Source organism: Oenanthe melanoleuca, chromosome 3 (genome assembly GCF_029582105.1).
Source record: "Oenanthe melanoleuca isolate GR-GAL-2019-014 chromosome 3, OMel1.0, whole genome shotgun sequence".
NCBI lineage: Eukaryota > Metazoa > Chordata > Aves > Passeriformes > Muscicapidae > Oenanthe > Oenanthe melanoleuca.
Window position 1 is genome coordinate 18635648 of NC_079336.1, and position 25567 is coordinate 18661214.

General features: G+C 39.9%; 2 protein-coding genes across 4 annotated transcripts in view; one reads left to right on the top strand and one right to left on the bottom strand.

Moving 5' to 3' along the window:
• ACP1 (acid phosphatase 1) overlaps nucleotides 1-10746 on the bottom strand; it is a 19609-nt gene extending 8863 nt beyond the window's left edge. The window contains exons 1-3 of one of the 2 annotated variants that reach the window (XM_056488895.1): nucleotides 10660-10746; nucleotides 605-678; nucleotides 218-331 (exon numbers count right to left, since the gene is read on the bottom strand). In XM_056488895.1, coding sequence (XP_056344870.1) covers nucleotides 218-331; nucleotides 605-678; nucleotides 10660-10702 — 231 coding nt within the window. In that variant the 5' untranslated portion in view covers nucleotides 10703-10746. Of the gene's footprint in view, nucleotides 1-217; nucleotides 332-386; nucleotides 501-604; nucleotides 679-10659 lie in introns of both variants that reach the window. The other variant, XM_056488894.1, reaches the window with a different exon arrangement.
• A 218-nt stretch (nucleotides 10747-10964) lies between these two features.
• Nucleotides 10965-25567, top strand: part of SH3YL1 (SH3 and SYLF domain containing 1) — a 42627-nt gene continuing 28024 nt past the window's right edge. The window contains exons 1-4 of one of the 2 annotated variants that reach the window (XM_056488892.1): nucleotides 10965-11067; nucleotides 21854-21964; nucleotides 22973-23086; nucleotides 23577-23641. In XM_056488892.1, the coding sequence (XP_056344867.1) occupies nucleotide 11067; nucleotides 21854-21964; nucleotides 22973-23086; nucleotides 23577-23641 (291 nt within the window). In that variant the 5' untranslated portion in view covers nucleotides 10965-11066. The remainder of the gene's footprint in view (nucleotides 11068-21853; nucleotides 21965-22972; nucleotides 23087-23576; nucleotides 23642-25567) is intronic. The other variant, XM_056488891.1, reaches the window with a different exon arrangement.

Below are 25567 nucleotides of genomic sequence, written 5' to 3' on the forward strand. Positions count from 1 at the left end.
AAACTGGTTCAATGCTTTCCAGTTATACTTCCAATGAACCTTAATAACAAAAAACTCTTTAAGCTCAACTAGAAGAGTTAAGCCACTTTGGAGTCCTTTAAAAACTGCATAGAGTATTTACTACCTGATGCTTAACCATGCATTGGTCAAATGACTTGTGTGACTGCAATGGTTAGGGCATGAGTATGAATAAGGAAGAAAATATACTCTCTTCTACCTGTCGTGCTTTATGTGCAGTCTCAATGCCATGATTTCTTAGACAACTTAAAGCCCTTGAGTCTGGGAAGCGCCCCACGTTCCAGTCTGAAACAGCGGCACTGTCTGTCCTCCACTGTAACAATAGAACAAATACATATACAGATTTTAAGAAAAGTAAGGTACAGTACCTGCCTGGCAATATGACTCATGGTAATGCCATGTTTCTTCATGCAATTCTGTCCTCGATAGTCAGGAGGGCTTCCTATTTCATAGGCAGATGTCGCTGCACTGTCTATCCTCCACTACAGAAAAACAAATTCATATTTTTATGTTTCTTTCCTCACTGCTTATATTTCTGACTGGCTATGAGAACAGTTATTTCTTGGAAAAGAACTCAGTAGCTTACCTTATGTTCAAGCTTTTCATCACTTACAAGTTTTTTGAAAACTGCTTCAGCTATTGGAGAACGACAGATGTTTCCTATGGAAACAAGAGATTCAAGTGAATTTTCAGACTATTGAAAAAAACAAACCAGTAATTGTGTGGATTTTCCAGCCCAGATCACATTTAAGATTTTTATTTACTCAGACAATGCAAATTGTGGATGTGAGAACCCAAAGTCCCAGTGCCTGGGTTGGGGCAATCTCTAATATCAGTACAGACTGTGGCACAAAAGGATTGAAAGGAGCCTGGTGGAGGACTTGGGGACACTGGCGGGTGGAAAGTTGGCTGTGAGCCAGCAGAGTGCACCTGCAGCCCAGAAAGCCAATCACATCCTTGGCTGTATCACAAGCAGCATGGCCAGCAGGTTGAGGGAGGGATTCTGCCCCTGCACTCAGCTCTCACGAGACCCCACCTGGACTAGTATGTCCAGTTCTGGGGCACCAAGCACAAGAAAGACATGGAGCTGTTGGAGTGGGTCCAAAGGAGGGCCACAAAGATGATCAGAGGGCTGAGCAGCTCTGAGTGAGAACTGAGGTTGTGCAGTCTGAAGAAGAAAAGGACTGGAGAGTTCAGATCTTACTGCAACCTGTTTATATATAAAGGGGGCTGTGATAGGACAAGGGACAATGGCTTAAAACAGAAATGGCGAAGACTTGCATTGGACAGAAACAAGATTTTTTATTTTTTTTTTTAACAGTCAGGGTGATGAGACATTGGAACAGACTGTCCAGACAAATTGTGGTGTTCCATCCCTGGAAATGTTCAAAACAGGCTGAATGGGATTTTGAGCAACCTGGTCTAGTGGAAAGTGTCCCTGCTTACAGCAGAAGGCTGCAACTAGATGAAAAGATCTAGGTGACGGTCACCTCCCATCCAAATCATTCTAGAATTCTATACTATCCACCAGTCTCTTGAACAAGACCAAAACACAGCCACCACCGTTGTGAAAATGTAGCAAAATGGCTGAACAATCTGTAGTAAAAATACTCTTAGTCACCGAAGTCAAGTCACTACAGGTAAAACTGAGCCCTCATCAAGAGCAGCATCCAGAAACCCATTCTAACCCTCAAAAATTGAATTCAGACACACAAGCTCTAAAAATATCACAGGAAAAAAAATTCCAAACTTTTTTTGCCCAAAATACAGAGGACTAGGAACAAAACCTAACACATGGCAAAGCTTAAGTGGTGTCAATCAGCCAACAAATAGTTAAGATACTTATTCAAATACATAAACAATCTTCCTTTTCAATGGCCTCCAATTGCCCTAGCCACTTGATCTGACTTTATTTTCACAAAGAACCTATTTTGACAATACATTACAGCCCTGTCAGAAACTAAAAATAATGGATCTACAGCATATTTATTCTGAAACTGTAACTGCAACTGTAATAATCTATGGCAGACCTCTTAAAAATGCATGCAGAAATTCATATTTGAAAAGAATGAAGTGTCTCAACAAAAAGAACAAGTCTATTCAACTATTACTTTAGCTCTTTCTACCTTTCCATCCTTCAGAGATTTTCAGTAACTAGATGGATATTCATATTTGATGTCACACAGATGGCAGTAACTCATACACACAAATCTTCAGTTCCCATCAAACAAAATGTGTAACTTTGCTCATCCTTGATTTTTGAGCAGATATGTATAAAATACCAGAAATGGCAAAACTCATCTCTGTACCCTTATATAAATCACTCTCCTACTACTGATTAAATTCTTTCAAAATCTCAAACTGTAAAAAGAAAAAAACTGCAATGAACAAAGCTAAATTTCCACCAGCAAAAAGAAATTTTCATGTGAGGCATTTAATCTCATTTTCAAACAAAACACCAAGGTAGATACTTCACTGCTAAAGACAGAAGCTGCTATGATCTGGGCATTTAATAACTTGCTGTCACATGTGAACTATAAAAAAATCACAAAGAGGGAAATAAAGGTCTGAAACAACACAAAATGACTGTCAAAAATTTAGAGAACATCAAACCAACTAAAAGGCAAAAGGAACAGGCTAACCATTGAAAAACTGATCTTGCCAAAACATTGAGTTCTGATGTCAATAGATCTTCTTCCAGGAGAAAACATACTAATTCCATTGTTTGAATTAGTTTATTAAATACACTGAAATGAAATGAGTCTTGGAAGAAAATAAAGCAGGAAAATTTTGGGGCTCCCTATGTGGTTAAGTGAGAAAATAAGTTAGTACTATTAATTATGAAATGGCAATAAAGTAGAAAAATAATCTCAGTTTTTGAGTTAAGCATTAAACAATACAGTTTCAAAACATGGTAACAAACAGAACAAGACAGAAAATAACCTTCATATCAATGACCTCAATTCTTTGATATTGCAAGCCTATATACAGCATTGCTCCTCTTACAAACACATCATGCTCCATTTAAAAGAGCATAATCTATCTTTACTAATTTCCTGTGGTAGCATAAGACTTTCCAGTTCCAACTTAGTATTTATTCCTGGAAGTCTCTGCTCATCAGATCTTGGTTAACACCAGTCTTTCCTTCAACAGGTACTGAACCCTTGCCAAGCATAGCTGTGCTAAACTAAACAAACCCATCTCTTCATGAAATTAACTGACCTTATCTAATCATTCTGGTTAAGTCAGACCTGCTCTTCTTCTAATTTGAATTTACTTTTCTTGAATACTGACAAACAAAATGACAAATTATACTACAGGAAATGTTTTCCTCAATTTGTTCTTTAAATAAAAAATAAAGTCTGCTAGGTACTTAGTATTTTGAAAATAACCTGAGAACTTCTACAGTCACCTTTGACTCGTTCACAAGTATCAAATTTATGATTACAACCCCCTATTCGTAATTTGTCCATTCCCCCTCTTTCTATGTTACTTCAAATAGGTCATCTTTAAACCTTTTTTCTAAATTATTATATTCTGTTTTCATTACATCAGCTGTTGAGGCCATCCATTTCTTCCTGAACAAAATTTTTTCTCTGTATGAATGATCCCATGCAACTTGCATGAACAGCAACCTTCATTACTACACTCACCATTTCAATAAAAACAATGATGAATATTCTTGGACCTAGTAATTCATTAACTAGCTCCCAGAATTTCAAAACAGTGGTTTTGAAATAAATCCCTCATGGTTTTTCCATTTGTTTAGCCTTCTGCTTCACATGGATTGAACTTGTTCCAAATTTTTACTCTTCTACAGCTTGCTCACTTCTTAAAATAAATGCCATAAATATAATCTTTAACAGTATTATATAAAATACGGTAATGAACAGCACCATGATCACCTTGATTAAATGTATTAACAACCACTTCTAGCAGTAACTAGAAACTTCAGTTGCATCATTTTTGAAACCAACACTTAATCCAGATTGTGACTTAAAAATTAATGTCTTCCCTGATGTCACATTCCAGATATCAGCAGGGGTATTAATACTGTTAGGGAACTTCAATCAGCATTCAAATATATACTTGGGAACTATGGACAGAATCACAGAACTGACTTAACAGAAGCTCTGTTCCCCACATACTCTGCAATATTATTTTCATCCTAAACAAATTTTAGCCATGCTACTCCTTGCAACTGTTATCATTCATCTCAAGATTGACATAAAGCTCTGCCTTATCCCACTAACAGATGCAAACTTAATTCTTGTTTTCCAATCACTTTTCTCACTAATTTCTATCTATTTCAGATACAGTTTTACATCCCACATTAGTCTTTCCAGGCATTCCTGAGGCTCCTCACAGATATACAGTATTTCCTAAGTTATGGATTGACAGACATGTTTGGAGAGTGAAAGAGGAAATGTCACAAAAAGAATCACGAGGCAATTATCTTCCTCCTTGGACTTGAATCATTCTTTTCCTTAAATATTATCTATACATTACCTATCCTCCTCAGGCATTACTTTCCTCTTTGTCCTTTTTGTTCCAACCAATCTGATCATGCTGGCTTTATGTAGAAGGTGGCAGTATTCAAGTTCTCAAAATCTCCATCTTCTCCCTTCATCTTTTTTGCATATCAAGTTCTTTAAGTTGTAGTGACATTTTCTATCATAGAAAACTAGTGCCCAAGCTGTCTAGAGTTCACCAACCGAAATTGATCCTACAAACATCTCTAAATACAATGATTCAAGGACAAGGGTTCAATCACAGAATCAGTACTGGAACAACCATTTGTCAATCACTTCTGAGAAGTCATGTTTTCTCATTCATTTTCTATGCACAAGGCCGCCCGTGACAGTGACCTAAGCCAACACCTAGTTTTTTGAGTTCTTACTCTGGTTTCTGCACTAATCTTTGACCCACTCCCAGACAGAAATGGAAGCTCTGCTTCTACTGGCAGGAGAGACAACTTGGATCCATTTCATGCTCAGTTCCATTGCCCATCTCTGAGTACACTGATCCAATCATTTATTCTCTCAATTGGTTTTGTATCTTAATTGTTCCTTATTCAGCTCCCTACTTCTTTCAGAGCTTCCCCAAATGCAAACAAATGCTTTTCTCTTTTTCCTTTCTTTTTCTGTCTGCTGTTAGTAACAGAAGTTTTATTGGTCTTCATCCTCTCACATCTGAGTTACTGGAATATGCTACCCAGCACCATTTGCATCATTATCATTCATCAGGTCCCCTTCACAAGTATTTAAAACTGACTGGTCACTTTATTCTATTCTGTACTCAAATTCCTGCCAGAACTTCATCACAAGTCCTAGTTCCTTCCATCTTGTCACATTCAGCATTCAATTACTTTTGTGAGGAACCATTCAATGCACAGATTTTTGTTCAGATTGCCTGGTCTTTGCACTTGTGTGGGTGCATGTGTGAGTGTCTCAAAAAACTTTCCTTGCAGCAAGAACAATTATCCTAAATTATTCAGCTGCTGCTATCTCATGCTTTTCTAATAAACCTAAAGGTCTGTCAAGAAAACACAAGTTTTCAACACGTAAGCACCTAGTTACAAGAATCACACACTTTACACACTTTAAGCACAGATCTTGTTTTTCAATTCCAAGATTACTTCTACAACCATGCTTTCTACTCTCTAGTACTTCTGCATAACTTTGAAACATAGATTAAAAAAGACACTGATTAAAAGATTAAAAGACACTGTATTCCTACAGCTATATTACCAATACTGCATAGAAGAAAGGTAATTTTCCTTACATTTATCTAACATTCTCTTCTTTATAAAAAAAAAAAAGACTTATTTTTGCCAACTTGTCAAGAATCCTCATTACAGAAACTGTTTTTCATTACTTCAGTGTCTTACCCAACCCTTAGCTTTTCCATTCTGCAGCTGTAAATAGCATTTTGTCCCATGAAACATAGTATTTGGCTATATCTAAATGCATACAATGAATTTTGACAACTGAACCAGGAAACTCAAATTTCAGTAACTGTCATCTAACATCCTCACATCCAGTGAGTTATTTGCCATTTCAGAAACAATTTTATGCAGTCTAGATCCCCAGGGACAACACTTCTACTCAGTGATTCACAACACACATTAATCTTCTGAAGACCTAGCCAAACTCACTTTGCTCAACAGTACACCCATCTTACAACTGGTCCTCCATCTCTGGAGGAGATCAGAAAGCCTAGTCTAAGACAGCCAGTCAGCTGCTTGTGTTAGAGTGGAGAAATCATCAGAGAGAAAGAGGCAGACTTTATATAACACAGCATCATATTAAGCCCATTTCTGAAGCTCAACTACTAATTACATGAGCTACTTAAGTGTAAAATGAGCAAAGTACATTTTGATTTACCTCTGCTTTTAATTATTTCTTTGCTTAAATGAAAAAAAAAGTATTTTCTGGTGCCTTTTCATATGTAATTACATATGTTGCTGGGTATTTCAATTATTTCTCAGTGATGAGGAATCCTTATCATTAATGTAGTTATGCACATTAACTAGATTGTATTTTGTTGTGTAACGACTATCTGCTTATTTCTTTACAAACAGAGAACACAATCAATAGACATTTCAGTCAAAACAAGGTAGAAAGAAAATGTAATTTTTCATGAAGAAATGTCCTTTCTGGAATCCACGCTCAATAGACGTGGCAAGCTTTAGAATTAATGTACTGCATTAACCAGCAAAGAACACTACAGTTAAATGCAGTTCTAGAAATCTGTTTAGTCATTTCAACAATAATCTCAGCTATTATTCCTAGGAAAATTTAGGAGGAAAAAGGCATCACTCTTGAAGAACAACCAAAAAAAATTAAGCAAACTTAAAGCAGAAACAAGTTGCCTACAAAATTTAACTGAGAAAAGTGTATATTTCACTGGAAAAAAAGAAGTGCTTATCATGCCAATAAAATTTTTCACACCACATATCACCAGTAACACAGAAGAGGAAATTTAAAAGCTATTTACATTTAATTAAAACAATCCATCCTATTAACATTTGTACTGATTGGTACTTGTCCATCCTTTCATATAAACTATTATATTATATTACACTAAAAAGAGCTCCAGCATTAGAACCTTGTTATAGTGCAAATCACCATTGTGGGCTTACAAACCCACACATATTAATTATTTCACAAAATCATAGAATAGTTTAGGCTCCGGTCAATGAGCACTCCCAGGTCATTTGACACCAGGCAGCTTTCCAGTCACTCTGCCCCAGCCTGCAGTGGGTTGCTGTGATCCAAGGGCAAGACCCAGCATTTGGTCTTGTTGAACCTCCTATAGTTGGATTGGATTCAGCCTGCCCAGCTCCCTCTGCAAAGCCTTTCTACTCTCCAGCAGATCAACACTCCCACCCAACTTGGTGCTGTCTGTGAACTGACTACAGCAGCCCTCAATCCCCTTATCCAGATTACTGATTAAGATATTAAACAGGACTGATCCTAATACTGAGCCCTAGGGAACCACTACTCATGACTGGCTGTCAGTTGAACATAAATCCATTCACCACTACTTTGGGCCCACACATCCAGATTTTTACCCAGGAAACAGTGCACCCATCCAAGCCCTAAGTAGCCAGTTTTTCTAGGAGAATGCTGTGGCAAATGGTGTTAAAGGTAATAGTGAAGTAGTGCCTCTTTCTCATCCACTAGGCAGGTCACCTGGTCACAGAAGATCAGGTTGTTCAAGCAAGACTTGCCTTTCCTAAACCCATCCTGGCTGGGCCTGATGCCCTGGTTGTCCTGTGCCACATGATGGCACTTATGAAGATCTGCTCTATGACTTTCCCTGGCACCAACATCAGGCTGGCAGGCCTGCAGTTCCCCAGGTCATTCCTTCAAACCTGTAGAGGAGTGTCACATTTGTGAACCTCCAGTCAACCAGAACCTCCCCCGCTGAGACTGATGGTAAAAGATTGAAAGCAGCTCAGTGAGCACTTCCAGCAGCTCCCTCTGTACAGGAAATATGGCTGGAAAGCAGCCTGGAAGGAAAAGATCTGGAGGTGCTGGTTGACACCCAGCTGACAGCACTGTGCCCATGTGGCCAAGCAAGCCAGTGACATCTGGGCCTGTATCAGCAACACTGTGGCCAGCAGGAGCAGGGCAGTGATTGTTCCCCTGTACTCAGTAATGGTGAGGCCACAAGTTGAATCTTACATTCAGTTCTGGCCCCTCACTACAAAACACTGAGGTGTCCAGAGAAGGGAACCAAGGCTGGGGAAGGGTCTGAAACACAAGTCCTGTGAGAGGCAGCTGAGGGAGGTGGGGTGGTGTAAACTGGAAGAAAGCAGGCCCAGGGAGACCTTATCACTCTCTACAATACCTGACACTGTAGACAGGTGAGAGTTGGTCACTTTCCAGGTCACTAGTAATAGAAGAAGAAATGGACTCAAGCTGCAGCAGGGGAGATTCAGGTTGGACAGCACGAGGAAATTTTTCACTGAAAGGGTGTTTAAGAATTGAAAGGAGCTGCCCAGCAGGGTGAGGGAGTCTTTGTCCCTGAAGTGGTCAAGAACTAACTGGATGTGGCACTTAGTGCTATGGTTTAGTTGACAGATTGGTGTTTGGTCAAAGGTTGGACATGATGATCTTGTAAGTCTTTCCCAACCTCAGTGAATTTGTGAATCTATTCTATGAATCTGTGATACTACTCCCCATCTGTGTTTCCCAACTCGGGGAGCTGGTACACAGATACAAACTGGTCTTAGCATCTAAAACCAAGGTAAAGAAGGCATTGAACACCTCAGCCTTTTCTTCATCCTTTGTCACTATTTCCTCCTGCATCCAACAAAGATGGAGACTCTACTTAGCTTCCTTTTGCTGCTGATGTATTTACAGAAATATTTTCTTTTGTCTTTTATGGCAGTAAACACTTTAAGCTCTAGCTGGGTTTTGGACCTTCTAATTTTTCTCCCTGCATAATCACATTACATCCTTTAGTACTCCTGGGTTGCCTGCCCCTTCTTCCAAAGGTCATAATCTCTCTTTTTTTTCCTCCCAGTTCAGCCAGGCCAGTCTTCCTACCCACTGGCTCATACCTCATCACACAGAGTCAGTGATTACCACTATCTTTGGAACATCATGTTTTGGAGGGAGGATTCATATTAATTAAGATGTTTTTATACAACATTTGTATGGACCCCTAGCTTCTAAGAACACAGCAACTGATAATCTCTTATTAAAGAATGTTTCCCCTGGATTATTATTAGGGCTTCATTTTACTCTAAGGTAAACATCAGAATATATTTCACAAAACTAAATTCTTATTTTGCTATTCAACTAATCTGCATGTCTCCTATTACAACAACAAAAAATGCTGATAGCAAAAAGCCTAAACATTAACTAATGGTTTTGCAATAAACTTGGCAAAGTATCAGGGATTCATAGCACATAGGTGAGATTATGTGGGCTAGGAAGCAGATAATGTTAACAGCCCACCTAGATCAGAGCAGAGAGCCATCCAGCTTGTTAAGCACTGAAGAAAGCAGAAGTTTAGAGAAAGCCTGTACAAAATGGGGCATGGCTCTGTAATCTATGTAGTCAGGCTAGCTATTTGCTGGTTGTGATTATCTTGCTTACCAGTAATTCATTGTTCTAAACTCCAGAAAAGCATTCAGGTGATTTCTAATCCCATCAACACTTCTGTTTTCTGGGACTTGGCGTGACAAGATTTACAACTTAAGCATACAAAATGTCAGTAAAGGAAAGTTTCCTATTTCTTCATTTTGGCAGCCTTTCAAAAAGTCGTATTCTTTTCACTCATTTTCATACCAGATCAAGAATTTCATTATTAGATCCTAACAAATCAGTCTCCACCAAGTTCCTTTTCTTACTTAAAGCCCTACCCTTCTTTCCCTCTTTTTACAGTGGCTCCAACATTAACCTCAGTGGTTCTTTTTGTGGTTTTCTCTCCCTTTCCCATGCCATGTGCTCCCAACAGCAGGCCTGCAGGCAGGCTCCCCATTCTCATCCCGCTGTTCCAGAAGCCAAGTGCTGCACAACCCATCTCAGAAAGCTGCTCAAAGCCACCTCTCCGTGCTGTCCCCAAGCAGCAGCCTTAGGCCAGAGCTAGTTTATGCCTATTTAGGTGCTGCGCTTCCCACACACCTTCGCGTTTGTCAACACTGCATTTTACTTCCTTTACTACTTCCTACTGATCTCATAGAATCACAGAGCTATGAGGATTGGAAGGGATCTCTGGACATGATCTAGTCCAATCCCCCTGCCGAGGCAGGGTCATCAAGAGCAGGTTAAACATGAACGCGCCCAGATGGGTTTGGAACGTTCCTAGAGAGGGAGACTCCGCGACTGAGCAACCTGCTCCAGTGCCCCGCCACCCTCAGCACTAAGCGCTTGCTCCTTGCCCGTGTCACAAAGAAGGCACAGGTGTATCCTGCCTCCCTTTCTGGCCACTACTCCGGCCCTCCCCGACACGGCAAACCCGCGGAACCGCCCGAGGACGGCACGCCTGCGGCACCGCGGCGGCCCAGCCGCACTTTCCAGGTCCCGGCCCTCGCCTCACCGCGCTCCCGCCCCTCCCTGCCGGTGCCCCGGGCCGAGGAGCGGTACGCGCAGCGCGGGAGCGGCCGCCCCTCGCCCCGCTCACCCAGGCACACGAACAGCACCGACTTCGCCTCCCCCGCCGCCATCTTCGCTCAGAGGACCTCGCGGCTGTCGCGCCGCCCGCGCCTCGCTTTACGGCACCGGCTGTTATAGGTGGCTAGGGAATTGCCTGTTTCGAGGGGGTAGAACAGAGCGGGGTGTGGAAGGTGCCCGGGCCGGCGGGAAGGGAGGGACGGGGCGGCACCGGACAGTGCCAGTGCCGGTGCCGGTGCCGCCGAGGAGCCGCGGGCGGGAAGGGAGGGACGGGCGCTTCGCAATCGCCTCGGCCCCGCCCGCCTCACCTGCGGCAGGTGCGCGGCTCAGCGGGGCCGCCCCGGCGCCGCCCAGTGAGGCTGCGGCGGCAGGAGGAGAGGAAGCGAGGGGGAGCGGGGGAGCCCCGGCCCGGGCAGGAGTGAGTATCCCGCGGGGCAGGTGGGCTCCTCAGCGGGAAGCAGTGAGGATCCTCGGGCCGGGTGGGCTCCTCAGCGGGGCAGGACTGAGGATCCTCGGGCCGGGTGGGCTCCTCGGGCTCGGCGGGCGCGGAGCCCCGCGGGCGGAGCGAACGCGCTCGTTCTCCGCGGGCAGCGCTGCGCTGGCACACCGCCGCCCTTCTCGCCGGGAGTCCCAGCATGTGCTGCGTCCTACCCGTAACATTTAAAGAAGCGTCGAATGCGGCTTTGGCCTTTGCCGGGCTGTTGGTGTAATTGAGCACATGGGAGCTTCGCTTTCCAGGGCAGCTCGAGTGTCTGTTTTTTTGTTTTATTTAGCTGTATTTTACATCTATGTATAATATAGGTATATATACCTACTATGTATTGTAAGATATATATGCACATATATTTTTATATCTTTTTTATATTTAGTTAATTCTGTAATTTTTTTAAAATTTTGTATGTATTTGTTTCTATTTTTTCTGCTGGGCTGTCTCGTACACTGTATCTGCGTACCTGGCTGGGTTTTGTAACACCAGCAGACACAGCCCCACCACGGTAGGGTGTGGTCAGGACTGGATTCCTGTGCTGCTTTTTAAAGACTTGCTTGGCTGGTCTTCTGGTCAAAATGCAGCACTTTGGAGGTTAAATAAAAAGTGCCAGATTCTTAATTTTGTCCCAGATCTGTGACTTGCAAATAAAAGCTGAAGAGTTTATATAACATTTGCTGTGGAATGGAACAAACTGCATGTTTCCTTCTATGCAGCTCAAAATGCTATACTGTATACCCACATTTTTTACAATAATCTAGTTACTTGACTTTACAGTGGAAGTGATTGGCAATCAGCCATGTGGCTTCTATCCCCGGTGCCTGCAGCATCCTGCTGTTGTCAGGCCAGCTCACAGGTGTCAGGAGTGTGAGGTGGTGGAACCAGGCAGGGGCCAGGGCTCTGCTTGCTTGTCACACATGGCCTTGGTGAGGGAGGGCAAGATGAGTCAGTTGTGGCATTCTCACATGTGGCTCTGCCATGTTATATAATTAAGCAGTGCAGAGTGCCTTTAGTCCTGCTTTCTGTCATGTGAAGTCCCTTGTGGTATCGACATTGGAAGCAGATTTCCCCCCCTACACCCCTCTTCCTGTGTGGGTTGGGGAAGGTAAGGCTCATAGAAGTGAGTGCTTTGAAAGGCCATCCTGGAGTTCCTGTAAAACCCAGTGTTTGTAGCTGTGTATGTCACATGTAGGCACATGCCTGGCTGTAATTTTGAGACAATGTCTTTCATGTTTCCCTGTCTTTGGGAGGAGACTGGGGAGGATCCTTATATGTTATCCTGCATTCTTAATTGAAGGGATTGTTGAGCCTTGGAACAGGCTGCCCAAGGAGGTGGTGGAGTCACCATCCCTGAAGGTGTTCAAGGAACAACTGGATGTGACACTTAGTGCTGTGGTCTAGCTGACAAAGTGGTGTTTGATCAAAAGTTGGACTTGATGATCTCAGAGGTGTTTTCCAGCCTAAATGATTCTGTCATTTTCAGCCCTCAGCAGTGGAAGAGAGACACAATTTTTGCCTTCTTCAGCTAATGGCAACTTAATACCTTTGCAATGGACTGTGACAGAATCACTGCCATCTTTTGCATTATTATGATTTGTCACCATTAGAATTACTCTTTCTGATGTAATAAGCTCTCCATATTCGGGTGGGGGGGGGGAGGCTTTTGAAGCAGTTATTGCATTGTTGTAAAAGAGCCTGTAATGCAGGACTGTTGGAAAGGAAAACCTGTATGACTTAGTGGAGAAGAAATGCTCTTGTGAACAAGATAATTTAAGAACTTTGGCAGAACTAGGGCTCTTCTAATTATTGATTAATAAATATCAAGCACCTTCACTTTTAAAATGTTTATTCCTTTTAGCTTGAAGAAATTTTTCTTCTGTAGTTAATTGTAGGAATTAATTAGTTCTGGGAATTGATGACTTCTTAGATTTGATTCACGCACATAGTGAATTGGGACATCTATGAAGTGTGGAAATGAGAGAATCAGAATGATGGTGACAGTTTTCTTGACAGAAGTGTTAAGTATTTTCATTGGTAAAAAAGCAGAGTATTTTGTTTAGGTGGGTAGTATTTTTTTCATGGCACTGTAGAGGGCTATTGTGTAGTGCACATTTGGGTTTTATCTGCTACATTTTTATTCTCTCTGTACTCACCTTCGTGAGAAGATAAACAAGATGTTTACGATTTTTATATAAACAGCCTTTAATTTTTTTTTTGCTTGGGTAACCTTGAAGTTTATTCTTCATTATTAAAATACAATTAAAAAGGCAAAATTTGGATTCCTTTTGGGATTTTCCCCTTACCCCCCGTCTAAATTTCACATACCAACTCCTCTATGATGATGAGACATGACATGAGACAGGTAGAACTGAATTTGTAGCTCTGACTTAGCTTCAGTCATGCTACTTATCTTACTTGGTAGGTAGGACCCCTTTGGTGCCAATTGTTTACACATCCAACATATTATAATAAGTGTATGTGAAAGACTTGCTCAAAGGGTTTCAAGTGCACAGCATGCTGGGGCATGGGTGTAGGGTGGGTAGGTGTGGTGGCATGTTTTGAGCCAAAGCCTGCAATTCTTTTTGTACAAATTCTTGCTAGAGTTCACACGAGTCTCAGACAACCCCCAGCACAACTCTGCCTCCCGTGCACGTTTTAGAGCACATAACTGTCTCTATATTCTTGAAAATGTTGTTTATCATTCTTTTTGCACAAATGGAGTGGTTTTTTTCCTTGTGCCACTTATGTTTATCCTTTCTTCTAGTGCAGAGCTACAACTTGGTTGTAGAACTGTGGACTTGGGATTTTAGTATTCTTAAAATTTCTAAAAGCTGTAAGAATTTTTGAAGACTTTTAGCTACTGGTATTCCACTACTCTGCCTCTTGTGCAGCTGAACAGATGTTTAATGTACTTTTTGGAACAAATCCTCTGTGCCTCAGGCAGGTATCAACTGTCTTCATATGCCACAGTTCCTTAGAGATACGGAACATCACCCAGTTGAAACATCTCACATGTACAAGGGGAACACATTTTTCTTTAAAGTATGGTGTTCAGCTTTGTCACTATGATTTTACCCTCATGTATTCCAGCTTTCATCAGAAAAGGAGATGAGAGGAAATTCTGCATCTCTAATTAGAATTTTCTCCAAGATGACTTCAGTACAAAAACTGGAACCCAAGTCGTCAAATGTTTTTGATAACACAGGAAACTCTGTGTTACAGGACCTTATTTCCCTTGACTTTTCTCAGGGAAATAGTTAATTCAACGTGAGACTGAGGTCTGATACCACATAAAGTTACAAAGTGATCAACTTTGTGTTTGAATTAGTTCTTCCTTTCCATGGAAAAAAGTTACAAAAGTTATGCCACAATGAAATGCAGTATGGGTTTTTTACATGTTTTAGGATTATTTTAGCATTAACAAAATGAATATTTCATGTGAAAAATATTGAGTTCCCATGGTCTAGAAGTGCATATGAAATTGGTTGCAAGATTTGAAAAGGCAGCTTGTAAACACTAGAGCTGACCAAAAATCTTTGATGCTTTTGGACACTATACGTAACAATAGTCACACTGATACAACTAACAAGCATTATTACTTTTATCACATTTCATACCATTTAATTTATATCAGATAGCCTGTGCAGAGCCTAATTTTGGATGTATTATTTTATATATGGCATTTCAAATAAATTTTGCATTTCTTTCCAAAAGGTCATCAGCTAACATTTCAATTTCCATCTCCATAAGCCTGAGTTTACAAAATACCTTTGCTTAGAGAACAACAGCATAATAACTTGATCAGGAAATTTACTTACTCCTTTAAAAACATCATAGCAGAAAGCCTTAAGCCTACATTTAGTGCTTATTCTCAGCAAGTTTGCTGATGACATGAAGCTTACCAGTGCCATTGATACAACAGAAGGATGGGATGCCATGGAGAGGGACCTGGACAAGCTTGAGAAGTGGTACCACAAGAACCTCATGAAGTTCAACAAGTCCAAGTGCAAGGTGTTGCACCTGGGTCATGGCAATCCCAGATACAGGTATGGACTGAGAGAAGAGCTCATTGAGAGCAGCACTGCTGAGAAGGACACGGAGGTTATGGCAGACAAATGCTGGACATGAGTTGGCAATGTGCCCCTGCAGCCCAGGAAACCCAGCTGCACCCTGGGCTGCATCCAAAGCAGCATGGGCAGCAGGGCAAGGGACAGGATTCTGCTGCTCTACTCTGCTCTCATGAGACCCCACCTGGAGTGCTGCATCGAGCTCTGGAGTTCTTAGCACAAGACAAGTGTGGATCTGTTGGAGCAAATTCAGAGGAGGGCAGCAGAGGTGATCAAAGGGATGAAACACCTCTCCTATGGAGATAGGCTGAGAAAGCTGGGTTTGTTCAGTGTGCAGAAGAGAGGGAGAGAGGTGATGCTTAAAAGGTGGCTTTTTACACAGTCAGTAGTGATAGAACAAGGGGTAGCAATTTTAAACTAAAAGAGGGGAGATTTAAATTAGGAATACATTCTTTACTGTGAGGGTGGTGAGTCACTGGGAACAGATTGCCCACAGGAGCTGTAGATGCCTTGTCTGTGGAACTATTCATGGCCACATTGGGTGGGACTTTGAGCATCCTGGTCTAGGAGAACATGTTCCTGCCCATTACAGAGGGCTGACACTGGGTGGTCTTTCAGGTCCCTTCCAACAGAAACCATTCAATGATTCTCTAATAAAGGCTGTGAAGAGTTACTCATCTTAGAGTACCAGCTAATGGTAGACATAGTGCACATGCAGGTGGGGTGAGGCAGCTTGCCTCTCCACATTTAGAGTTACCACGTTTACATGTCTCTGATAATTCTGGCTTCCTTTGAGTTATCTTCAGAAGTATTTTAATTTCCATAACTCATAGTAATATATTACAAAAAAACCCTGAAAAGAAGGCAAAGTAAGAAATCTGTATTCAAAATTCTTTTCAATAAAGACTTGTGATTCTTTGTATTTTGGGTTGATTCCATACTGTGTATTTGCATGTCAAAATCCAAATGGAGATACCTGTGTTACTTCTCCGTGTCTGACTTAGCTGTCTTGCAATGACAATACAGATGCAACGCAAGTTTGCATAAAGGTTTTTGGAAGTATTAATCTTAATGGCATTTGTTATTCCTCCCTCCACACAAATTGTTGTGATGTAAATGTATAAATACATGTAACTGTGGAAATACAAGCTTCACAAATTCTTTTATGATTTCTTATTATAATGTCCTCTATTAAAAAGTTCTTCAAAATACAATAAATATCTCAGCTTTCTATATTGATAGTAATGTCTGTGAGATTCTCCTCTTTGAAATACAGAATTGTTGGACTTTTCCATTTAGAGAAGGTGCTATATTCTGTGTCATTCCTTTTGTATATTTGAGTTCTTGAAGGCTGAATTTAGTTGCAATTTAGTATGCTCATGAGATTTTTCCTGGGCACAGGCTCAACAGCTGCCTTCAGCAGGTTATTGCAGGTAAAACAAGGAAAACCAGGCTGGTTCTAACATGGATAAGAGTGGGTTGTTGTTTTGGGGTGTTTTTCCATTTTCAGCTATATTTTTAAACACTTTCCTACTTCCTCTCACGGGAGCGTTTGGACAGAATATATTTCCATCTGTCTTAGGTAAATACTTCCAACTCCTTGACTTCTGTATGCTGTCAGCTGCAGGTTCTGCAGACCTTTCTGGTCTGTTCTGCCTCTCTCAGCATTACCATCACTAGTTTAATGCAATGCCATCCAGTAAACAACTTGTAATCCCGGGTGGGGAAGGAGGAAAGTGTATTTACATTCATTCACAGTATAAAAACCATTAGGGTTGTGAAAGCACACAGTAGAGTCTTCCAGTGCAGCTCAACTGACACTGCAAGGCCATGTAGTGCCTGCTGTAGTTCTTGTACCCTGTCATAACTGACAGATCACTGATTTCTCACACCAGTGTTGATGAGCAGTGAAGCATGGAAACTGGTAAAGCTTCAGGAATCCAAGTGATAAAGATCATGGTAGAAATACATGTGCATAGTGCAAAACTTCACTGTACAGAGACCCTGTTTTCTACTTTTCAGCTCTGCTTCCATTGCCTTACACTGATGTATGATGTGTTGTCTCCTGTCTGCCTGGCTGTTCTCAAGGTGCCTGTGTCAGAACTGTACAACCTTGCCTATTGGCTAACCAGTGTGTCAGTGATGCTTTCTCATTCCCTGCAACTGCTTTCATAAACTCCTTGTCTATACCATAAGCAGGATGTTCAAAGTGTGCATTCTGAGCCTTTCCTTATTCACTGTCCTTGGAATCTGGAGGAAACAGTACCTGCTTGTTGCTGTTGGTTTCAAACCAGGAGTAAGGAACTCAGGCTCTGACAATAGTAGTCTGCTGGATTTCAACTTAAGGAGGGTCGTTATTGCCTTTATTTTTTAACATCATTTAGGGTCCTTTTCAACTTATTCTGCTATTTCCTTGAACTCCAAAGATCTTTTCTTGAAATCTCATTACCCTGGATTCTTTGCCTTCAATCATTGGCTTTAAGTGTTGGAAATCATAAATGGAGAGAGACACAGAGACATGTCTAGCATAGGATGCTGCTCGTCATCCACGTCTCTGTGTTGCATCACTTTTCTTGGGCTGGGCAAAATGCTTATGATGCATATCTGGCATGCTGTTCGAGGAATTCCAAGTACCAAATGAATCCCAAGGCTGGAGCTGGCTACCACAAATCATGTTGTTACATGTTTGTGAAACCAAAATTGCATTAATCTCTAATTGCTATAGCAAATGGAAATTTCTTGTTTAGGCCCTTTTCCAGTGCTGCACAGTCTTGTTTTTCAGGTTTCTCCTTCCCATTAGAATGTTGTTCTTTAACTTTTCTTGACTCTGTGAATTTTCATGTTTATGAATGTTCATATTTTGAATGTTCTCTGTTCATATGAGCCTTTTAGCATTGATGTTCCTGATGTAACTATGGGTATTTGCAAATCAGCTATGCCTTAATGTATTCTTGTGCTGTTTCTGAACTCCTTAGTGAAGTGAAAGCAAAGAGTGAATTGCTGTATGAGGCTCACAGAGGTATTTGTCATTGTTTTTTCTTTTTTTTGTGGCCAAAAAAATGCCCACAAAACCACTTTTCACCAAATACTTCAAAGCTCAAATGTACATGGGCAACATATGTGTGAAATCTGCATGCGAGTCTTTGTCTCCCCTTTGTCATCCATTCTTTGAAACTGTACTTTTGATGTCTGGGTTCTCGTAATGCCACTAGGCTTTACTTCATCTGTTCATATTCAGCATCATTTTGATTGTATCAGAATTAGTTATAGCTTTTAAGTAAAAAGGCTTTATTTATTCTTTAATGTACCTTGCTCAGATAATTTCACCAAATGTTCAGCCAGCAAATTATTACTGTTAGTCAGAATGTAAATCAGAGGCTGACGCACTTGCCTCATCAGCTTACAAATTAAGCAGTTAATCAATTTTGGTGTGATATTCACCCATGGGGTTTGTGTTGCTGACTCACATATGCTCAATATCTTCTCCTTTCAACAACAAGCAGGAGTGCAAATGAAGCTTTCTCCCAGCTGAGCATTCGCTGGTCACGGCATTCCAAATCCATCAGTCGGTGTATCCTCCTGATAGATATTATTGTCTTATTGCTCCTGGTTACCTCTTTCCTGAGCAGTGCTTGAATACAAAACAGACAATTAGATATGCATACTTAAAAGCTAATAGTGAAGACAGTGCTACAGGGTTATTACATATGTTATTGATGGGGTAAACTGAACACGGAAATCCTGCTTATGTCTAAATATTTCATACAGTATTATTGTTAAAAAGCAGATATGTCTACGTGATTTTTTTTCAATAGACTTGCGATATTAAATTAGTTTCTAAGGAACTAATTTTACAATCCAAATCCTAAAGCAAGCTTGAGGGAGAAGAGGATAATTTGATAGATGAACAGAAGCTGAAATAATTTTTGAGGTCACAGAAATCTCGCTTACAATTTCCTCTGTTTATAGAGTGATTAAGATAAATAGAAACAAGAATTTACTCCTCTGTCTTCTCTATAATATTTATTTTATTTCTGTAGTATTTTGGGATAGATGCCACATAGTGCAAACCTCCATGCCTACATGTCCTTTTTTTTTTAAAGTTAATAGCTTCAAATTGTCTGACATGTTTGTACTATTTTTGATTTGCTAAGATTTTTTTTACTAAAAAAACAATTTTCTTTGCCTTTGAACAAAGTTTTATGAAATTGATTGATCTAAAATTAAATTGTAAGAGTCAGGCCTCAGCCATACTATATATACACTATATATTGAACCATTAAACTTTGCTATTTTAGTGTTGATTTTTGACTCTGTCCTTATATAATCCTCAACTCTGTCAAGAAAATCCTGAGTGTGGCATAGCCCAAGAGGGAGAGCCAAGCTTCCCTCTTCTCTCAGCAATAAAAATGCTATATTTCTTCTGCTGTGGTTCTAGCATTCACCAAATTGGGAGTCCAGCCAGGCCTTATCAGGCATCTTATTATACATAATTGAGGTCAGGGTGTGGATTTGTTTGGGGTTTTATTTAAAACAAGTCATCAGTTCCTCAAGGCTTCTGCAGGCATCCTGCCATTTCCTTAGTATCTACACAACGTTATGGAAGTAAACAAGGAACTCAAAGTGAGCCACTGGGGAAAGAATCATATGGTTACCACTTTGAGTAACTGGATTGGTTTGCAGCATGAAAGTGTTTAATCAGGTGGCTTATTCATCCTGTCCATTGTTAAAACCTCTCTGTGCCATGTTTGCTGGCCAATTAATGTCACTTAAATTTTCATACCTGCTACTGTCTAAATTAAAATCTTACTTGCAGCCCTTCTGTGCAAGGTGTAGCTTTGAGCTCTTTGGTTGGTAGCATGTTCAACCTCTTTCTTTTTTTCTTCCCTTTTCTCCCTCTCTCTACTTCTACTGTGCTTTAGAAATATCACCCATTTCTTAGCTTTTAAAAGTGCACAAGTCTAGCCACATGCAAAGTAACTGCAGAATGCAGAATGCTGTTGTCAAATCCACCTGCTGTGTCTCAGTCCAGAAAAATAATCCTGCTTTACTTCAGTCTGTGACAGGAAGGGAAAAAGCAAGGGATAATGGAGGAGTGAATTCCTGTAACTACCTAAGGAATGCAGAAGAAATAATGATGCAGGAAACAAGCGGTACAGGGAGAAAATGAAGTTTCTGTTGTTGGTTTGAGGATGGGAAGTTAAGCTTTCCTGTGCTTATTGTTGTACTGTACAGGTAGATGAATGTCTCTCCAATTTCTCCATTCCCTGGTGATAAAGGTACCCACCCCACCCCCAAAAAAAAACCCTTTTAGAAAGGTTGGAGTGGAAATGCCTAATTTTTAATTTGCTTAACTAATGCTATTTTTCTGTGCAAAATTTGTGTTTTAGAATACTGTTTTTGGAATCATAGTGCAGGAAAGTCATGGAATGGTTTGGGCTGGAAGGGAAAAGGACATCTCATCCATCCTCTCCTGAAGTAGGCAGGGACACCTTTGACTATCTCTTTAACTGCACTAAGTCTTCTTTTTGCAAATCTATAGGTGAAACATTACTATTCATGCATAAAATGGTCTTTATAATGTTGCAGAATACTAACAGTTTATAATACTTGATTCTGTCTAGTCGTTGTCTAGTGACAGCAGTTCTGGTGGATCAAAGTGGAATAAACACTCTTCTGTAGACTTTATGATCTTGTCAGTTTGGAGGCTGGATTTCAAGATTTTGTGTGTTTGCTACTGTATTCTGCAGCTTTATAAGGTAAACATAATTTATGTCTAATCTGTGCTTTCTCCTCGGTTTTAATACATGAGGGGCTTATGTTAGATCACATTGGAAAGAAAATATTGATAAGACCTTCAACAGGAAGTAGATCTCCAAAGGAAATTTTTTGATCTGAAGCAGAATTTTGTTTCAGAACATGTTTAGCTCTGTAAGAGAAGTGTCCTGAAGAGATGTGAAACTTTTCATGTTCATGAGTCAGCAGTTGCCTGTTCCTCTGCTGTTTGAAGGACAGAGCGTTGACAGTGGTATAGAGAAGAGCAATTAGAGTGGTTGGTGATGGAGCAACTGCCCTGAGGAGAGATTAAGAGGGCTGAGACTCCTGAAAGAGTGTAAGAGGCTGGGGGCTTTGACTATTTGAAAAAGCAGGAAGGTGGTAGATAAGTTAAATTCATTAGGTATTTACCAGAAATTGTAAAACTTGAGCTAGCAGGCATTCACTGTAACTAGCAGATTACAATAGAGCACGTATTTCTTTAGGTAGGTGAATTGCTGCTGGTGCAGGAATTCTGATGGCAGAATATTAGCAGATTTGAAAGAGTATTAGACAAATTTGTATGCAATAAACCTATAAATAAATAGTGACAGGAGCAACTAAGGATGTGTCTCAAACACCCTTGCTGTTACCAGTGTGGATTCTGAACAAGAATGCAAGAGAAAAAGATTGCGTAAAAGAATCAGGCTTGTGTGTTTTCTTCAGTTAAAACTGTCAGGAACAAAATGTGATACAGAAGATAATTTCTTATATTCGCTTGTGTTTGTTTGGTTTACTTTTTACTTGTAAAGAACCACTTTTCCCATACAAATGATACTCTTTGTTTCACATGAGATATCCTAAAAAGACTGTAATGTATCTTTCATGTTTTACAGTGAACAACCCTATACCTTCAAACCTGAAGTCAGAAGCTAAAAAGGCAGCTAAAATACTACGAGAATTTACAGAAATAACTTCCAGAAATGGTCCAGATAAAATCATACCACGTGAGTAAAAAAACACTTTGATTCAGCTAAAACCTTAAGTGCTCCCTGTGTTTCAGTCATGCTGTCTTTACCAATTCCCTGTTTCCACTGACCACAACTTAGAGATGAATGAAGGTTTCAGACACCAAAACTTCTTTGAAAATATTTTGGAAGTAAAGGGTTTCAGTTTGCTGTATTCTTGGCAGATGTTTCTTATTGGAGAGATCTTTTGAATGTTTATTGTTACAAGGTACCTGCACTGGAAGGTTTCCCCCTGGGATAGATGAACTGTCTCATCCTCAACCCTATAAATGTATGTTCTTCAGAGAGAACTTGGAATAGTAGCTTTAGCTCTTGAATATCTGTGTTGATTAGAGTTAGCTAGATGAAAATAAATTGAAGAAATCAGGATGATCTTCCTTTTGATACTGGTTCAGGACTCTTATTTGCTGCTGTCCTCTTTATTTTTGCAGTTGTTACTCTGTGTTTCTCCTAGTGTCTTCCTCCACCTGGTGTTGCTGGTTGTGGTTTTGAATCCTTAACTGTTATGTTCTGTTATTGCAGAATAAGATTTGCAGGGTGATGATGCATCAGTATTTGCCACAAACACTGTCTAATGATTCAAAATGGATAGGCTGCTCTGTGTTGCTGTGATTGAAATTTGGACTCCTCCAAAAATTTGTGGAGACGTGGTTGTCAGGTGTTCACCGCCTGTTTTCTGTTTATCTTGCCAAGGGTACTCACACACAAAGTGTGTGGCACTAAACAAACGAATTCTATACAAGCTGATCAGGACAGGTGGAGCAGTCATGGCAGTGTATAGATTGTTACAAGCTAATGTGACCTGCAGCTAGGTTTGCAGTTCTCTGTAGTGGAAGTGTCATTGTCAGTTCAACTTTTTTTGCAGTTTTCTTTAAGCTTTTGCTTTGATTATTTGACTCTTGTGTTCATATATGTTGAATGTTTTGTTTTCCCCTTGTCTTAGAACTTCTCTTACAGTGTCTTGAATAAATGATTTTGCTGTTTCAGCTCATGTAATAGCTAAAGCCAAAGGCCTTGCAGTTTTGTCTGTTATCAAGGCTGGATTTTTGGTGACCGCTCGAGGTGGAAGTGGAATTGTATTAGCTCGTCTTTCTAATGGAGGTAAGTGGATATTTTCCTTTTGTACTTCATAAGAGAATTAAAAGAGACAAAATTATATTTTTTCATTTTTCTTTTCACAGCATAAAACAGGAGATGTGTGATGAGTCAGGCAAGTAGGTGACAGGTGACAATGTTTGGTGTGGAAGCTGTTTTCAAATCTTTGTACCTTTATTTGACCAAATAAATGCTTTCAGTATCTTTGTGGAAAAGAATGAAATATAAAAGTATATAGTATAAAATTCATTAGAAAAATTGATTATATCTCTTATGAAGAAGTGTGTGATAAATTATTTGTAACAAAAAATTGTTTTAATTGTGAGGGTTTGTGTTTCTTAAACATGAAGCATTATAGTTATGGTTCTATTGTAGTGGTTTTGAACATAGTTTTAAATAGAGAAATTTTCAGCATTTTTTAACTGTAAAAATAAAATTAGTATTTCTTGTAATATATGGTAAAATTTCCATAAATTTTTCTTGTTTTACATGACAGCCTGGTCTGCTCCCTCTGCAATAGGAATTGCTGGTCTTGGTGGTGGATTTGAAATTGGAATTGAGGTATGGTTTTGCATTTGAAATACTTGTTGGTAACTTTTTTTGCAAGAAATTAAAATACATTGAAAAAGATCTAAATGTTAGTGAGATAAACAAAATATTACTATGAAATCCATTTATGCAAGACAAACAAAAGAGGGATTTTTAATCCTACCAGGGAAATTATTAAAGACATTTAGATGAAAAAAAGTGACATGACACTAATTTCCTTGATTTCTCACTTCTAGCAGATTGAGTTTTTCACTTACAGAGAGCCTCCTGTCAGTGTTCACATATAAGACAATTGAAGTTAATTGAAAAAGCATCCTATAATTAATACTGTGTCAAATGCTTTACTAAAGAGCACAGGGACTCCATCTGACAAGAAACAGTGTAAAGAACTGAAGCTGGAGTAAAATGGACTTCACTTAATGTTACTGTACTTCCCACATTTCCCACTCACACTTGTGGTTACTGACATGACCTTCAGTTTGAAACACCAAAACTGGTGATGCTTCTTCTGAAGTACTATAGAAAAGGACCTAGTTCCAGAAATGTTTAGGTAAAGAACTCCCAACATATTCAGAGAAACCCTGATGAGCTGAGCCCTGACAGCATTCTGCCTCTGCTTCCCACTTCTTCTTCCTCTCAGCTCCTTCACACTTATGTTTTCATCTTTCCTCTGCTTCCCCACCCTAGACTTCAGACTTTTCCTTCTCTTTGTTTAGCTTCTGTACTGCTGATTCCCAAAGAAAATCAGAGTAACAGTACACTGCCAACAAGATCTCTTGCAATGGGCATTCAGCTCTTCAGAAGAATCTATGTATAGCTGATCTGGGTGATCCATGCCAGCCCTCAGTACATCTACAGCTAGCCAGCTATCCCTGTCCTGGCAGCCACTCAGCCAGCACTCACATACAGAACAACAGATCAATATTTTATTCTCTTCTCACTGTTCACTGTGTGATCTCAGGCATTATTGCATGCACTTTTTAAAGGGTGATGTGAATACAAAATCATTAATTTTTATAAGGGATTTTCATTCGTTCTCATTACTACAGGACCTGACTGCATTTTAAAGTGTTCAGTTTGAGCCCCAGAGCTTGTCTTGTTGTGGGATTTGTTTGGTTTTTTCTTTTCTTTTAAGCCTCTTCATGTGTTTCAATTAATCTATGAAAATTCTGTGAAAATTTTCATCCCCACCTGATATTTTAAATATTTTAAATATGCAGACATTTCCTATTGATACTGAATCAAATAATTTCAATACAGAAACTACTTGTGAGAGAGGTTTTTCTCTGAGTAATGCTGTGCCCTTCATTTGAAATTTTAGTCAGCTTAAAAAAATGCTGTTTCCTTACTGCCATTATTATAACACAATGTTTTTTATTTCTTCTAGAAAATATATGTTATTCAGAAGTATCTGAGTGACTTAGGAGCCCAGAGTCCCATTTCAGCATTCTTCTAGTCCTATACAAACTTAGATGTTTAAGAAACTAGGTGAAATTTATTCCTGTAGGAGAGATTATAGTTGATATAGTTGTAGTGATACTTATGGATGTTTTTAACAAACAAGATCATCACACTTCAGAAGTCACAGTGACTTGGTATCACAGTGATTTCAAATCTTTAATTTAGAGTGGTTTTAAAATTCATATATATTATTTCCTTGAAGGCTTTCTTGTTATGGATTTGCTTATCTTTAACAATGGATTCATCCTCTTAATGGGTAAGAGGAGGAAGCAGTATCCTGAAAGGCATTCTCCCTCCATCACTGGATGATTCTCAAACTGCTCCTGTAGCCACCTTTTGTTTGGGATGGGGTGGAGGTTACCAGGGGCTATTAACAAAGACCTCTCTTATGCTGTGTGTAATACTTCTAGGCAGCCTTGTTTTGCAAATAATCTGGTATTTCCTCTTGTATTCCCTGCTGTCACTATTTGGATTTCG